Consider the following 18,005-nt stretch of genomic DNA (forward strand, 5'->3'; position numbering starts at 1 on the left):
TTGGAAAACACATTTCAACATAGTCACATATTCTCATATGAGTAAGCATTGTTTTTTCTTCATTAGCTTTATAAAGCATAGTTATGTAAGATCGCCAAGATTATTTGGTGAAACTTTATAAGTAATTTCCCAAAAGCTACTGTGTCATTGAAGATGTTTTCCCATTTAATATAGATTCTCACTCCATTAAATTATTTCTTCCCTTGAGTAGTGCTTCTCAAACTGCAATGTGCATACAAACTGTTCTGAGATCATTAAAATGAGAATTCAGGTTTAGTAGGCTTGGGATGGGGGTTGAGATTCCACATTTTTAACAAGCTCCCAAGTGATTTTGCTGGCCCATGGACCACACTTTGAGTTAGCACGGCAAGCTTCATATACATGTCAGGGTAGGCTCCCGCTCAACAAAGTTGGAGGTGGGAGAGGAGTACCTATAAGCTTTTTTATTCGTAAAACATCATGGTGGGCAAAAACAAAGAATTTATTGCCTTCACTAGCTAGGTTGGGAGAGGAGATTGTCCTTTACCTGCAGGTTTATGGATTTTGAAATTGAGGTGGCTGCTTCTAAGATAAAGATAGTAAGAACTAAGTGTATATGTGTGTGGGAGGAGGTGACAGTATAGAGAAAGAGAATATGAATCCGTGATAAAAAGGAAAATGTTCCATCGACAGTAGATTAAGAATATGAGCACCTTTGCTACAACATGGATGGACTTTGAAGGCGTTATGTTGACTGAAATAAATCAGACAGAGAAAGACAAAGACTGTATGATCTCACTGATATGTGGAATCTTAAAAAACAACAACAACAACAATAAACTCTTAGATACAGAGAACAAATTGGTAGTTGCCAGAGGCAGGGACGTGGGGGATGGGCAAAATGAGTGAAGGGGCTCAAAAGGTACAAACTTCCAGTTATAAATAAGTCCTGGGGATGTAATGGACAGCATGGTGACTATAGTTAATAATACTGTCTTGCATATTTGAAAGTTGCTGAGAGAGTAGATCTAAAAAGTTTTCACAAGAAAAGAAATGTCTAACTATGGTGATAGTTGTTAACTAGACTTCTTGTGGTGATCATTTTGCACTGTATACAAATATCAAATCATTATGTTGTACACCTGAAACTAATATGTTACATGTCAATTGTATCTTACTTTTAAAAAATGTTCATAAGGACTATCATTTAACAAGTAAAGAGAGTTCGATTGAAAGAGAATAAGGTTTAAGGAGGGAAAATTTGCCAGAACGGGACCTCATAACTCAGAATTACCCTACCAAGTGAAAGATGTACCTTACGCAAAAGGGAAAGATGCTTGCTTCCATATAAAGACTTTTCAGTAAAGAGTTAAAGTCTTATTATAATGAGATCACTGATCCTCAAGCTTCATAAACTCAAGATGGCATGGAAGAAAGCTATATGTATTAGCTGTGCTAACCCATTGCATGTGGTTCTTGAGCTGATTTAAGAGTGCAATTTTTTTGAAAAATGAATTGTAATATTTTAATGTGATATACATCTCCCTTTAAGAAATTGCCTGGTGCTGTTCAGTACACTGAATATGAATATATAAATCTTTCATTATGACTTATATGTATTGTATGATAAAAATGTCTTTATTTTATTTTTAAAGATTGGCACCTGAGCTAACAACTGTTGCCAATCTTTTTTTTTTCTTTCTGCTTTTTTCCCCCAAATCCCCCCAGTACACAGTTACATATTTTAGTTGTCCTTTTAGTTGTGGCATGTGGGATGCCACCTCAGCATGGCCTGACGTGCGGTGCCATGTCTGCGCCCAGGATCTGAGCCAGCGAAACCCTGGGCCGCCGAAATAGAGTGTGCGAACTTAACCACTCGGCCACGGGGCCGACCCCAAAAATGTTTTAAATGTATCTGTTTGCCATGGTAGATACCAAAGATTGGCACTGTTTCCACTCAGGTACCACTTTCATCGAAACTTCTGTTAATATCCTGTCATCCAGCTCTATAGTTTCGGGGAGGTGCTGGTCTCTCTCTCCAAACTCTCTCCCTGCCCTTTTCCTGGGCAGCCTCCCTGGAGTCACAGATGCGTAATGTCCTGACCATCCCAATCAACCATTTTCTAATAAGAAAGTGGCGTGTTGGTAAATAAGCTGTTTGGCAAATGGACAATCTGATAGAAGTAAACGTTTTTTTTTAACCTAAAGTTTGTATTCAGCCCAGACCTGATGAGAATGGTCAGGGTATACACAAAGGGAACTGAGTTTAATAGACCAGAGTTGAAGGGCCTGGGGCTGGAAGAGTATGTAGTGGGTTCCCTGTAACTAGGAAGGGACAGTTAAAGTGACAGGACAGACTGCTTAACAAAGGGCACTTGTGACTCTTTCCTCTGCCTTTTGTTAGCTGTGTGACCTAGAAAAGGTTGTTGAGAGAATTAGAAACAAAGTTTTGCTATCTTAAATCAAAGTAGGACAAAGCTGTGTCTTGAACTTCTTTTGAATCCTTCATAATACGTTGATGAGCATGGAACAGGCATACAGTCAATACTGAATTGATTGATATTAGAATTTAGTGTTTACATTTAAGAAAAACTAGTTTAAGGTGTACTCTACTGTCTGTAAGTTGGTGTAATATTAAGTGTGTAAAATTGGTTATTATTTGAAATTTATTACATCAGTGTAGTCTCCAAATTAGATAATATTAACATTCACAAACATTAATGTTTATATAAGAAATGTCATCTGTTTCAACACTTTTGCCTCCAGAAAAAAAAAGCTGTTTCAAAGGTAGTGGTTAGGGGCTGGCCCTGTGGCCAAACGGTTGGGTTCGCATGCTCCACTTCTGCGGCCCAGGGTTTCGCTGGTTCAAGTCCTGAGCGCAGACTTGGCACCGCTCATCAGGTCATTCTGAGGCGGCGTCCCACATCGCACAACCAGAAGGACCTATAGCTAGAATATACAACTGTGTGCTGGGGGGTTCTGGGGAGAAGAAGAAGTAGGGAAAAAAAGGTTGACAACAGATGTTATCTTTAAATAATGTGGTTAAAAACATCATCTCTGAAGGGTAGACCTGTAGGATTTTTTTCTTTCTAGATTAAATATTTCTTTTTGGTGTGCAGTTTTCTCTTAAGTATATTACTTTGTAATCAGAAACAAATTTGAGTTGGTATTAGAGATAGGTTTTTAAAATAACTGTACTTGGCAGAGATTTGCTGACGTTCCTGTGTGTGTTTATGCAGGGAAAACTTGCAGGCAGGGGCAAGCGCTGAAGACAGAGAAACGAGGAAAAAGAAGGAAGAATATTTAACTTTCAGTCCTCTAACAGTTGTAGTATTTGTGGTCATCTGCTGTGTTATGATGGTCTTACTTTATTTCTTCTACAAATGGTTGGGTAAGAAGTCAGTATTTTATATTTACTACTTTAAGCATGCAATCTTTTCATTTACTTTGCCAGAATTATCATTTCCTTTAAGGCATTCTACCTGGAACACTTAATGAATAATTAAAAAATGATAGTAACTTTTTAAACAGTCAGAAGTGTTAGGTCCCCGTTCCTCTGGGATAAGAAAGTATTCAGATTAAAAATATAGTCTGTCTTGAGAGAAGAACCTTCCCTCATGGATGACTTGAAAGACTTGCTGTGGTCCCTGAGTTTCCCTCTCTGCAGATAAAGCTTGACAGCCCAGTCTCTAAGCAGCAGACTAAGGACTTCCTGGTGGCTATATTAAGTTATATGAAATAGAAGACTGTTCACATTACTGATTTTTTGCCACTGCTTACCCCCAAAGTGTGGTTTGTCCTTTTGTCAGTTTGCAGATCAAGGCGTTATATTGCTCAGATTTTGTTTACTTGTAGAAACAGGACTTGCCTGTGGTCCTGAGAGTAACTGATACTTTTTCCTTTAAGAAGGTAGGGCAGGAACTGTAGGGGCTTGCCCATCGCCTGGACAATTTTAGTGGTCTGATAGGATGGAAATTTGCCGTCTCTGCCCCATGTACAGCACGAATTTGGAGGGGAACCAGGGAAAAACGGGGGTGTGCCTGATGAGAACTGGCAAAACCCCTGTGTAAAAATCACCACAAGCTACAATGCTTGTTTGGAGAACATTCGCATACTTTTCTGGATTGGAAAACTGAGGCCCTAAGGTTACTTTCTGCTGCTTGTTCAGTTTCTCCTGTCCTGTGGCAGCAATTTAGAAACTAGACCTATGACATGTATTTCCAATTAGAAAAAATCGTTCTTTGAGTATCACTCACATTTCAAACTGTTGCTAGGAGAGTGGATACTGGGATGATATTTGTATTATGTTGTCATTGTGCAGCTAATTTTTCTAATTTAAGACTCAGCCTTCAATTGTTTGCATCTGACCCTCAGTTGATATGTGAGTGGTCTTTGATTGAAAAAAGAGATTCCCTTACCCATAAGCATCTTTTAATTTTTGGTGAGAAATTTCCTTATATTGATCGCTATTTAACAAGTTGATCCTGTTAACGTAATTTTTGATGTAGGAGGAAGATATTAAACCTCATGTTTATCCCGGGGTGTGGGATTTAATTATGACTCTGACAATGTCTGTGTGATATTGCAAGATTTAATGTACTTTCAAATGGTTCCTTATGGCTAAAATTGCCGCCATTTCTTCATATATTAAATGTTCTAAATTGCCAAGCTTCCCCTTACCATTTATGGTAAGTCATGCCCAAGAAAGTAGCTAAAGAGAGTTATGTTAACCTAGTTCTTTCCCCTGCATAATCATTTTCTTAGATGCAGTATGACACTGAATGAGACACTAAAAACTCTGTTAGGGACTCAAACATGATTAGGTTGCGGCTGGCCCGGTGGTGCAACAGTTAAGTGTGTACCTTCTGCTTCGGCGGCCCAGGGTTTGCAGGTTCGGATCCCGGATGCAGACATGGCACTGCTTGGCAAGCCATGCTGTGGTAGGCGTCCCACATATAAAGTAGAAGAAGATGGGCATGGATGTTAGCTCAGGGCCAGCCTTCCTCAGTAAAAAGAGGAGGATTGGTGGCAGATGTTAGCTCAGGGCTAATCTTACTCAAAAAAAAAAAAAAAAACACTCGGTAAAACTTAGCTTGGAAAACTTTGGTGGATGACTTACCAAACTCACCTTGGCAATCTTTGTCTATCTTGCTACTCACATTATCATATAACCAATGATAAAAATAACAAATAACAAGGGACTGAAAAAGTAATTTTCCAAGATCACCAGTTAGAAAGTGGCTGTCTCTGATTGACTGTCTTTAGATTACTCTTTCTTTCTCACCTACAGTACAGAGTTATAGGTTTCTGAAATTTAATGGAATTTGAAAAATTCAGGTAAAATTTGTATTTCCATTGTGAAACTTTGAGAAAGTTCAGAAAATGAATCCTTTTATTTTAGAGCACTATAATTTCTCCCTCTTTTAACAACAAAAAGATCACATATTTTTAATTTTAAATAATTCTCAAGTAAGTATGGCTAACATAGAAAAACATTTGTGACTTTCGCTGACCTTGGTGTTGTATTGGAACAGAGATTTGCTTAAATGGATTTGGTGTTATCACAGATGACGTGAGGAGAGATACAGTCCACCATAGGAAGATATAGATAGCATGGTTAATGTCTAACGTAGGTGTCAGTTCTCATCCCTAAACTGCATTTTAAGAAGCATTTATAATGGTTTACTAATTCTTCTGTTTCTTACATTTAAATTAAATACTCATAAATGTCTACAGCTCACCTTCTGGACATCTTTAACATGTCAGTTTGAATCACTGAATAATAGAAAATGTAGAGCCAGCTTCAGGCCCTTAAGCAATCCTGCCCATGTGTAATGGAACTAAAACAAGACATAAAGTGCCCGCTCTTAAAACTCAAGATCCAGATACTTTTCGCTTACTAACCAGTTCAGATTATAGTATGGTCACTGCCTTGAAAGTATCATGATTCAATAAGAAAGCTAAAGAATTAATATTGCTTCTGTAAATATTTTCTTACCACATTTCCTTCTGTTCTCATGTAATTTAGTCTCTTGTTTTTTTCTAGTTTATGTCATGATAGCAATTTTCTGCATAGCATCAGCAATGAGCCTGTACAACTGTCTTGCTGCGCTCATTCGTAAGATACCGTGTGGACAATGCACGTATGTATCTCTTAGGAGGAATCCTATAATGTTGGTATTTGTAATTTAAATCAATACAAGGAAAAGTAGGAGTGTTATTTTAAACCTGTGCAGTCCAATATACATGTGGCTAGTTATACTTAAATTGATTAAAATTAAATAGAATTAAAAATTCAGTTCCTCAGTCTCATTAGTCACACTTTAAGTGCTAAATAACCACGTGTGGCTAGTGGCTACTGTGTTGGACAGCACAGCTATAGAACATTTCCATCATCACAGAAAGTTCTGTTGAACTGATAAATATTTTATTATGTTTCATTTGTACTTCAGATCAAGGCTTTTAAATTGCTATTTCAGTCGCTTTCTTGTGACTGTGGTTAACATTTGTCATTGCTCTCATATCAAGTGAACATTGTATTTCATCTACAGGGTAAACTAACCTATTTCAATCTGTGTTTTAGGATTGTGTGTCGTGGCAAAAGCATTGAAGTGAGACTTATTTTTCTCTCTGGCCTGTGCATAGCGGTAGCTGTTGTTTGGGCTGTATATCGAAATGAAGATAGGTATGAATACTGTGTATTTGCTTTTAGAGCAGATTAAGGATGGATTATGTATACCTTGTCATGGTAATTATTCATTATGATTATTATGGATTTTTTTTTTGCTTTTATTCCAGAACACCATAGTCTTAAAACAAGCTAAATAAATTCTAAATAAGCAGATCTTATGCTAATAGATTTGAGATCATATAGAGAAGGAAATATGAACTGTGGTTTTTTTAAACATCTAAGCTGAAATAGGCTTCAAAAAGATACTTAATTAAATGGTATAGTCACACAGTGAAGTACAATGCAGCTGTAAAGAATGAAGAAGATCTCTGTGAACTGATTTCCACGGTATATTTTTAAGTGAAAAAAGCAAAATGCGGAAGAATGTCTCGAGTATGCTAGCTGTCATGTAAGAAAGAAGGAGATATAAGAAAATATATAGGTATCTGTCCATTTGCAGGAAGGATAACCAGAAAAAATATATATTTAACTTTATTTAATGGTTTATTAATAAAATTATTAAAGCCCAAAAGGATTTAACAGCCTAAAATTTGGGAGCAAAGTTCACACCAATTTAGGCAGTGTCACTTATGATAATCAGTTGGTAAATATGCAGATCAGGTTTTGGTGGAACATCCTGCATAGCTCCCATTCCCTTCAGGTTCTAGCTGTGTGGATGTATTTTACCACCTCTGTCCTTTGTTAAGAGCTGCCTTTCTAAAAACAGACATACCTATAATTGCAAAGATTAAAGGTAAATATGCACTTGTGTCTGATACGCATTCGTCTGAGGTAGCCGTTCAATTTTTTCTTACTATAATAGTATTCATTATTCTACTAGGACAGCAAATTACTAAATATGGAGAATATAAGAAGTGATTTTGTGTTACAATTGCTGCTTAATAATTGCATGGTCAAATCATTGCAATTGAACGATATTACTTTAGTGATCTATTTCTTTTGAAAAGTTCCATCTAAAAATAAATGGATAAAACAATAGAGTAACTCTTTCTGATTTTAGGTGGGCTTGGATTTTACAGGATATCTTGGGGATTGCCTTCTGTCTGAATTTAATTAAAACACTGAAGTTACCCAACTTCAAGGTAAAGTATGCTACTTTGCTAGCTAAAGTAATTTTTTCTTTTTAAAACAACTTTATTAAGGTATAGTTTACATATAATAAAGTGCACCCATTTTAAGAGTACGGTTTATTAAAGTTTTACAAACGTATAACTGTGTGAGCACCATCCCAATCAATTATAGACCCTTCTCATCTCTGAAAAGCTCCTCATGCCCTTTTGCACTCACTCCTAATCCCCAGCCCCAGGCCACCACTGATTTGCCAGCTGCAATGTTTTTAATCATTTGTATAATAAGCCAAATTCATAAAATCCTTACAGGACTAAATATCAGGGAAGAACATGTTGATTCAGTGATTCTTTTTTTTTTTTAAAAGAATGGGATAAAGAAGATAAAAGTTTTAATGTGATTTGTAGAATAAAACCACAAATAGTAATAACCGTTAAATGTCTTTTAAAAAAATAGTGTTCAGATATATGTGTTTATTTGTACTTGCAAGATAGTATAATCTCTTAATTTAGATATGGGAAGTTTGACCGTTGAATTTGTTTCTTTTTAACAGTCGTGTGTGATACTTCTAGGCCTTCTCCTCCTCTATGATGTGTTTTTTGTTTTCATAACACCATTCATCACAAAGGTATGATATTTTTGAAATCCATGAGACACATGCGAAAAGATGACTCTTAAACCTACTCTAAGATTATTGATTTTGTAGATATTTACCAGTGAGTGAGTTCTAATTCTCTTAAGAAACATGTCATTGATATGGGCCTTTCAGTAGAGGATATTTTCAAGGCTTTAAGCCATTCTGCTAAATAAAAAATATCTCCTGACTGATGTAAACGTGAGAATGTCTATAAATTTTTTTCCTACCCTTTTTAAAGTAACTTTTCTGATTATTATAAAACAGTAAATATTTTCTATAGACAATATAGATAGCAAAAAGAATGAGAATGTGTCATTGCTACTTTCATTTCTGTAGCCCTAGTTTGAGACTAAGGAAGAATGCCACACGAAATCTGAAGTCCTAAAGTGCAGCTCTGTAACCTTGTAACCCTGGGCGAGTCGCTTTGCCCTTTGTGTTTCCCTTTCCTAATCCACCGTGGGAGGGCGTATTGCTAGCATTCCATCCCCCTCTTTCATCAGTAGAATTCTCTTGGTTGAAACTGACAGTACCCAACCTAACCTTTCTATACCAAAAGGGTCCCGTCTCTCCAGGCTGTGCGTAGAGGCCAGGGTGGCACTGGTCTCAGGAGACACTAGACCCAGGGGCACTTGCTCTCCCTTTCTGCTTCTATCCAAATGCTCATTGTTTCAGACTGGCTTTTTCTGTGAGGTTAGAATCGTAGCAACTGGCAGATTCTGGTTTGTTCTATTCCCAGCTCTGCCACCAGCTCCTCAATAAAATGGTGGTGCTGTTCCCAGGATGAGAGGTGTTGCGTGAATGTGGTAGTCCATTCACGCAACAGTTTTTCTACCTTGTCCCTATTCCTATCTCATGAATATTTTAATTATACCTTAATTCTTCCACTTTCCCTGTTTTATTTTGAGTCTTGCTTTGTTACTTTATGTCATCTCTTTATTTGTCACTCCCACATATTTAGTATTTGATACTATAATCACTACTTTCCCCCCATTAGTTCTTTATCCATTCTTCAGCCTACCATCTGTGAAGTCACTGTAAAACTCTCTGCTTCTCATGTTTGCTGTAATGGCATAAGACAAACATGTGCCCTATGGGGAGCTCAAATTACAACTAGGTAACAGATGTTGTTAACCTCCCCAAATTACAGCTACCCAAACGGTTCTTTGACTAGCACCTTTTCATGTCCTAATGATGAGCCGTTTGACTCATTGACTTCGTTGAGCCAAAGTAACCTAAAAAAGCATAGAACTAGTATTATGGATTATAGCAAAAATTGTTAACTTATTAGAGCATTTTTTAAAGTTCTGTCTAAAGCTGTCCTAGCTTGTATCAGTTTATTTGGTTCAAAAAAATGTTTCTGTAAGTCACTCCGTCTGAGATCTCGTAATGAGAGTAAAGCATTCTCTACAAAGCCATTCCCATAAGTCAGCAGATAGTCATAGCATATGACAGATATATTACACAGTGGAGGTAGCCATAAACTAGAAACTCTTTTTTAAAAGTGTTTTTCCATCCTGTTTTAATACTTGTATCACTTTATAAATGCCAGTTGTGTCTGGCAGCAAACCATTTCCATTCCTTACACATAAAAAGTTTCAGAATTTTAAAGGTGTAAAGTGATGATAAAGATGTCTTTGAGCCGTCCTTCTTCCATGCTTCAGGAATTTTTCATCTTCTCTTTTTTCCATCTTCGCTCCCAATGACTAGGAATGTGATTTCCAGTAATCTGATCCGGTGGCCAGGATTGGCTTGCTCTTTGGAGGTCACTCTTGTAGATTTACTTTAACAGCTTCTTCTCAGTCTGGGGTGTTCGTTTCTGTTAAGGCTATAGAGCTTACTTTAGTAGGTCTATAGCCTTAAAATGGAAATCAGATCTTTAATTTCTGATTTTTGTGGTTTTCACTGAAAATTTCAAGGATTAAATATTGGACATTCTAATCATGTCCTTGACCCAGATCTTAGTAGACTTCTAATGAGTTGGCAGGGCCAGCAGCCATAGAACTAATAAGCAATAAGAGCCTGGTTTCATTTTTTTTCCATCCACCACTGTACTTGGTGTAGTATCTTGCAAATAGTAGTTACTCAGATATCTTTGAATGTACAAGAAGATGGCAGTGACGGTCTTTCGTTAAATGTTCTAAATAACAATTGGGAAATGAACCAAAATGAACTCTTTATCTGGAAATTGAATCACATCATGGGAGTTTGCTGTAGGGAAGAGTATATTAGTTTATTTTCCTAAACCCCTGTGTCTTACCCTTCTGTAACCTGAAGCTTAACCTAAGGAATAGCTCTCAGTAGCCAGGGATTGGATCCTTCCTTCTGCTCGGCTCAGGTATCAGTGAAGTCCTCCTAAAAACACTCGAGTGATTTCTCCGATGCACCCCACCCACATGGAAAATATTATAGTTAGTCCATCAGATTTTCCTAAAGTTCAGTGTTTATTTCTCTTCCCACTACCTGTTTTAATGGTGATATATTTATCATAATGTGAAGTGTAAGATGGCTGCTCATGCAGTCTTAGCTTCCTACCTCAAAATGTTTGCCCTCTACAACAGACTTGGCTGTCAGGAAAAAGCTTTTTAATGAGCTCCTCACACAGCCCCCACAAAAAGACCTTAGCCAGACACAAGGGAGGAAATTCAGCTAAGGTTAGTATTTTGATGGGGACGTAAAAAGTAGGCAGGGCTGAAATTGGAGAGGAGTCGGGCTAGAGAAGCTTCTCCAGTTCTTTAGAGCTGCGTCTTTTCAAGTTTGGCTTCGTTGTTTTGTTACTGTGATGAGTAGCCAGAAGGTCAAGTGTGTATTTATTCAAAAAAGGCTGCCAATATTTATTACAAATCTAAATATAAAAAAATTTTAGTATTTCTTCTGTCCCTATTCATTGTTATTGCTAAAAATGACTAAGGATGCATAGTATATGATATAATGTAACTAAAAGCACTTAAAATTTATAACCCATTAGAAATGTCAGTACAGATCAGTGCTGAGAGCTCCCCTTGAACAATCTCTGTGTGGTTTGTCCGCTAGTTTCTGTTTGATCGTTGTTGAGCTCTGATAAGGTGGAGCAGAGTGCTGGGTGTTTGTTTGAGATGACTCCAAGTTTTGCCATCTACAGAGACTGTTTTAGGAAAAAAGCAGTCTATGGTCCATTATTACCAGTTTACAGTAGGCCATAAGCCACGGGGTCAAATCATTCTTGAATGCTGGCTGATTGTGCTCTTTAAACAGTTGAACAATTTCTTTTCTCTTCCTTGTCAATCGTAGAACGGTGAGAGTATCATGGTTGAACTTGCAGCCGGACCTTTTGGAAATAATGAAAAGGTAAGGGTGGCAGTTAAATAGAAATGGTGGCCAGGGAATGTGTGTGTGTCCGGTTAATAATTTTGCCTTCTTGTGTAATTCATTGGTCATGTACTGCATGTTAAGGTATTGTAAAACTTTATTTCTCACAAAATATAGCCCTTTTCTTAGTTATTCTAAATTATTAAATACCTATTGACTTGGGTTTCATCCTAGAATGATGGAAACTTGGTGGAAGCCACTGCTCAACCCTCAGCTCCCCATGAGAAAGTAAGAATTGTATTTCAGATATGTTCATTGGACTTTAAATCATACCCTCTGAGAGAAGACTCTTCTTTGGGGAAAAAAATCCAGATTGCCAAAAAAAAAAAAAAAAATCTGTTTCAAGGCCTGAGTCCTATTTTTGGTAAAAAGGAAAAAAAAAGGTTAGATGTGGGGATACTGTATTAATACTGTTAACCCTAGATGTATGTTGGATTTCGTTTTTCCAAACTGCATATCTATTTCTTTCAAGCTTTCTGTGCATTGAGTGTATATATATGTCTAGTTTATGTTCTCTGATTTCAAGTTTTTCTAAAATGTCAATTTAAAAGTGTTAAAACAATCTAATACCAATCTTTCCCTTTCTAAAAGATGTTAGTAAAGATTCCTAAGAGGTTTATTGGTCGCTTTTTTTTTTTTTTTTTAAATAATTACAGTTACCAGTAGTCATCAGAGTACCAAAGCTGGCCTATTTTTCAGTAATGAGTGTGTGCCTCATGCCAGTTTCAATACTGGGTTTTGGAGACATTATTGTACCAGGTAAGCAATTATTTGTAACAATTTCAGTAAAAATATTCTGATGGTTTAAAATTGTCAAATATATAGGAACTATTAAAAGTTACCTACTCTGTATTAAGTATTTCTGGCTATTACTAGAGCTGGGATCAGTGACAAAGACAGAAAAAAAGCATTTTGAGGGGTAGAAGATAAAGCCCAAATGGTAACAACTGAAGTATACCTCCCATGGCCCAGAGAGTATCTCAGAGGAAGCAAATAGGATCAGTTTGACCTTCTTCCCCAAGAAAGTATATATATATCTCAAAACTCTTTTTAAAAGTTGAATTTAGGGGGCCAGCCCCATGGCCTGGTGGTTAAGTTTGGCACACTTCGCTTTGGTGGTCTGCGTTCAGTTCCCAGCTGCAGACCTACACCACTCGTTGGTGGCCCACACATGGCAGTAACCCACATACAAAATAGAGGAAGATTGGCACAGATGTTAACTCAGGGCCAATCTTCCTCAAAAAAAAGAATTTAATAATACCAAATATGTTACGGTTTCTTTTACTTCTATTTTAAAATAATAGTTAGTTTTTAGGAAAAGTGATGATCGTAATGATCAAGAGGAGAAACATAGCAGGACACCAGCTTGTAGGGCACGATAATACAAAAAAAGCCAGTATATAGTAGAATCAACCACCTTCTAGCATATCGTGTCTGACAGTTAGTGCAGTTCTGTGTTGTCTGCCTCACTGGGCTACCTTAGAATAAAATTCACTCCAGCCCGGTAGTGATATGGTTTAGAAGAGTCCACTGAGAGTTCGTCCCTCCTCATTCTTCTTACAGTCGCCCTGTGTACTGACTGCCCGTGGATGGGTAGAGAGTACTGGCTCTTGCGAAAAGCCCTTTCATTTACACAGTCAAGCCGGGTAGAGGGAGAAAAGCTGACAGTGTGGCCTTGTGAGTTGGCATGGCAAAGTCCAGTGTAGTAGCTCTCTTAGTTCAGTGAGTCTCCATTCACGTAATTGATAAAGGAAGGAAAGCGTTCTACTGAGTATCCTTAAGGTTTCTTGAATATCTGTAAACTTTTCCCCAGTTTTACCAGTTCCACACCAAGGGCTATGTAAACTCTTGTATACAGCACTTAGCGTAGAATTGGCAAAAAGAGATATAAATATTACATTCTTGAAGTACATGTCAAAGGTCCCAAACAGAAATGTTTCTCCAAAGAGCAGGGTTTTTGGCAATACATGACTTAATTCTAAAAGCCAAATTCTAATTTAGTGGGGAAAAAGTACCATTTTCTTAATATGGAGATGTGATTACACAGCAAAGAGAGTAGAAATAACAAGGAACTTATTTGATTACTTATGTAGGAGACAAAACTAATTAGTTCAAACAACCAATAAATATAGTAAAATTATTTTGATTTTTAAGTAGTTAAATGTCATTCTTACTATTTCATAGCAGTGTTTAATAAATAAATACAATCTGAGATTTCTTCCTTAGAGAAGTTCAATAAATTTCTTTAAAAAAATAGGTAATAAAATGGATTGTTACTGCATACTTGCATGTTTACAAATGAAAGCTTCTGTTTCATTGTTATTTGAACTCTGTTGTTAAAACTCCACATCATTTTATTCTACTAGAAAGGGAGATTTCTCTGATCACAATATGAAATTGCCTTCCTTGATGCTCTTTCAATACTTTTTTTTAATGACACATTTAAAAAATTTCCTCAACACTATAGACTAAGTGGACCTACAGACATATACAGAACATTCCATCCAACAACAGCAGAATACACATACTTCTGAAGTGCATGCGGAACATTTTCTACAATAGATCGTATGTTAGGCCACAAAATAAATGTTAGCAAATTTAAGATTGAAATCATATAAAGTATATTTTCTGACCACCGTGGTATGAAACTAGAAATCAGTAAAAAGAGGAAAACTGGAAAATTCACAAACACGTGGAAATTAAGCAACACACTCCTGAACAACCAATGGATGAAAGAAACAAATTAAAAGACAAAAAAGTATCTTGAGACAAAAGAGAAACACAACATTTCAAAATTTATGGGCTGCAGCAAAAGCAGCTCTAAAGGGGAGTTTATAGGGATAAGCATATACATCAAGAAAATAGATCTCAAATAAACAACCTAACTTCACACCTAAAGGAACTGGAAAAAGAAGAACAAACTAAGCCCAAAGTTAGCAGAAGGAAGGAAATAATAAAGATCAGAGAAGAAATAAATCACGTAGAGAACAAGAAAACAATAAAAAAGATTAACAAAACTAAGAGTTGGTTCTTTTAAAAGATAAACAATGGGCTGGCCCCGTGGCCGAGTGGTTAACTTCGCATGCTCCACTTGGGCAGCCCAGGGTTTCACTGTTTGGATCCCGGGCACAGACATGGCACTGTTCATCAGGGCATGCTGAGATGGTGTCCCACGTAGCACAACCCAAGGCACTCACAGCTAGTGTAACAATTGTGTACTGGGGGGCTTTGGGGAGAAGAAGGGGAAAAAAAAGAAGATTGGCAACGGATGTTAGCTCAGGTGCCAATCTTTAAAAAAAAACAAAGAAAAAAGATAAACAAAATTGACAAACCTTTAGCTAGACTAACCAAGAAAAAAAGAGGGGCTGGCCTGGTGGCGCAGCGGTTAAGTGCACACATTCCGATTCAGCGGCCCAGGGTTTGCCGGTTCAGATCCCAGGTGCGGACATGGCACCACTTGGCAAGCTGTGCTGTGGTAGGCGTCCCACGTATAAAGTGGAGGAAGATGGGCACGGATGGTAGCTTGGGCCAGTCTTCCTCAGCAAAAAGAGGAGGATTGGCAGCAGATGTTAGCTCAGGGCTAATCGTCCTCAAAAAAAAAAGAAAGAGGACCCAAATTGATAAAATTATAAATGAAAGAGGAGACATTACAACTGATACCACAGAAATATAAAAAATTTTCTCCATGACATGGAATATTAAGCAGCTAATAAAAATCATATTTTTAAAGACCGTTTAATGGCTTGGGAAAAATGTTTAAAATATGATATTAAGAAAACAAATCAGCATATAAAATTTTGTCCAGAATTTGAAGTACTTTAATGTTCTCATGATGCAACAATGAAGGTTAAAATACAGTACAACAGGTACTCTTGCCATAGTTAACGGTTGAATTTGTGTTGCTATTGTGGTTTTAAGACAATAATGTGGGATTTTTTTTAGGCCTGTTGATTGCATACTGTAGAAGATTTGATGTTCTGACTGGTTCTTCTATATACTATGTTTCCTCCACAATTGGTAAATTTTTGTTTTTTCTTTTATATCGAATTGTATTGTCTGTAGGAAAAAGTAGAGATAGAAAATTAAGGAGTCCTGTATTCTAATTTTTCACCATTATTTAATAAGACAAGGGTTTTTTTCCATCAGAAAGGGATAATTATACTTTACTACTTATATCACAATGTTTTTGAGATTTAAAAAGGAAATTATATGTGAAAGAAAAACATTAGGTTCTACATATAAAATGATTAGAGCACTTGGCACATAAGAGGCAACAAATTCTATAATACTAGGTTTTAAAAATGCTGTATGGATAACTGTGTATTTATATAATTGAATTTATGGCACGATAACATCTCACCTGGGACAGCAGAGGTGGTTGTCACTTATCCCTCTGTTTCTGTTATTGAGAACAGGAAGTAAGCCAAAAAATACTACTTCCGAGGATATCAAATTGATATCGCAAAGTCCGTACAGCAAAGTTCTTTATTCTTAGGTAGGTGCCCTGCACCAGAGCCATTCCAGCAAGGTTTTCAATTCCAGAATGGAATTCAATCCAGTAAATTAAGTGTGTTAGCAGTAGAGAAGGGTATTGCTAGAAATAGGTACCCTGAAGCAAAAAAAACCAGCTAAGTGATTGAAAAGATGAAAAAAAGAAAAAAAAAAACTATGAAGAAATAAGAAAAGCAGCCTGAGGCAATTAAGTATGGTACTCTCTAAGGGCATTAACATAGTAGAGTCCAGCACCAGTCAGTGTGATAGAATAAAACAACATCAATGAAAAGGCGGATAACAGAACTGTATGTCAATTCTGCTGTGTAAATTTGGGCAACTCACTTAACTTCCCTGGTCCTCCATTGCCTCATCTATACAATGAGGAGGTAGACTCAATTGTCTGTGAAGGCCCTTCCAGCTCCAGGATTCTGAGATCCTGTGTTCATAATGAGACCCTGAGTCATTAAGAAAAGATCAAATGATGTTTGTATGCACTTGTTGAAGGAGCCCAGGAAGTATATAGTCAATAGTAGGAAGATTTTTCAAAGCAACCTTTAGTACCTACAGGTACAGATTTTAGTTATCTAAAAATGTGGAATAAGTCAACATCCTTAATAGTGACAGATAATTGAAGACTTTCTTGAAGTATTAGCTTTAAGAATGATTGATTAGGGTAATTATAATTGAAATACTAGCCAGTTTCCAGATTTTTTAAAAGCTCTATAATGTGTGTCTGCTAATTACTGTCTAGGAAAATAATGAAATTATGAAAAGAAGTCTTAGGGCAGAAATGTGCTCTGAAATATTTGAAAACCAATACTTCAGTGAGGGCGTTAAAATCCATCTTTGGTAGCATGTTGAAATGACTGATACTTAGTATTCTTCTTGCAGCCTATGCTGTTGGCATGATACTTACATTTGTTGTTCTGGTGCTGATGAAAAAGGGGCAACCTGCTCTCCTCTATTTGGTACCTTGCACACTTATTACTGCCTCAGTTGTTGCTTGGAGACGTAAGGAAATGAAAAGGTTTTGGAAAGGTAGCAGCTATCAGGTATGTGCTTATATTTTGGTTACCAAGTTATGACATAATTCACTGACTGACTTTGGCTGGGAACTGCCTATATGTATCAAAGTTTTTATGTGCCAAAAAATTACCTTGGATCTGTCAGAATGTCCTCAGTTTTTTCCACTACTACCCCCTTGCCACCTGCTGCATCGTCATTTCTCATCCTCACTGCAATCTGATGCCAAAATCCTGGTGACTCAGATAAAACTACCAAGAAGCAGTGGGAGGGCATCAGAGAAAACCAAAACAGCTTTCAAAATCCACACGTAGTAGACTTCATGAAAGATAAAACTCTATGTTTAAGTACTGAACTTTGAGACTGACGTTAGCTATTTATAGTAAGAGTCCTAAGGTTTTGCAGATAAAAAGTGTACTCTCTCCAGCATTTGAATGGACCTAACTAAATGAAGTAGGGCACTCATTTCAGATTTAAGTGGATCAAGATCGACCTTTCTGTAAAATTCCCAAAGCAAAGAAAATCTTGATACCAGAATCTATTACGTCTGAGTTATTTCTTCATTGAAGTTAACCCCCCTTTCTTCTTTTCCTAAATGTTCTTGGTAGTCCAGTAAAGTTTGTTTGCACTGAAATTAAAGGGGGTTGAGAAACCCTAGTCTGTTGAGGTCAGGGTCATGGCATTGATCCCTTCATGAGGCAGTTAGCCCTGCTTTGCCCTGTTACACCAAACTGCCCTTCTCCATCCACCCTCATGCATGCGTGTTAG

General features: G+C 37.0%; 1 protein-coding gene across 4 annotated transcripts in view; it reads left to right on the forward strand.

The window, feature by feature from the left end:
• The window catches only part of SPPL2A (signal peptide peptidase like 2A), a 46,636-nt gene that overhangs the window by 17,229 nt on the left and 11,402 nt on the right, over positions 1 to 18,005 (forward strand). For 2 of the 4 annotated variants that reach the window (XM_070236594.1, XM_070236604.1), the window contains exons 6-15: positions 3,219 to 3,370; positions 6,026 to 6,122; positions 6,563 to 6,664; positions 7,671 to 7,752; positions 8,292 to 8,366; positions 11,643 to 11,699; positions 11,895 to 11,948; positions 12,377 to 12,479; positions 15,663 to 15,737; positions 17,106 to 17,266. In XM_070236594.1, the coding sequence (XP_070092695.1) occupies positions 3,219 to 3,370; positions 6,026 to 6,122; positions 6,563 to 6,664; positions 7,671 to 7,752; positions 8,292 to 8,366; positions 11,643 to 11,699; positions 11,895 to 11,948; positions 12,377 to 12,479; positions 15,663 to 15,737; positions 17,106 to 17,266 (958 nt within the window). The remainder of the gene's footprint in view (positions 1 to 3,218; positions 3,371 to 6,025; positions 6,123 to 6,562; positions 6,665 to 7,670; positions 7,753 to 8,291; positions 8,367 to 11,642; positions 11,700 to 11,894; positions 11,949 to 12,376; positions 12,480 to 15,662; positions 15,738 to 17,105; positions 17,267 to 18,005) is intronic. The other 2 variants (XM_070236601.1, XM_023617548.2) reach the window with 1 other exon arrangement.

The sequence above is a fragment of the Equus caballus genome, chromosome 1 (assembly GCF_041296265.1).
Source record: "Equus caballus isolate H_3958 breed thoroughbred chromosome 1, TB-T2T, whole genome shotgun sequence".
Taxonomy (NCBI): Eukaryota; Metazoa; Chordata; class Mammalia; order Perissodactyla; family Equidae; genus Equus; species Equus caballus.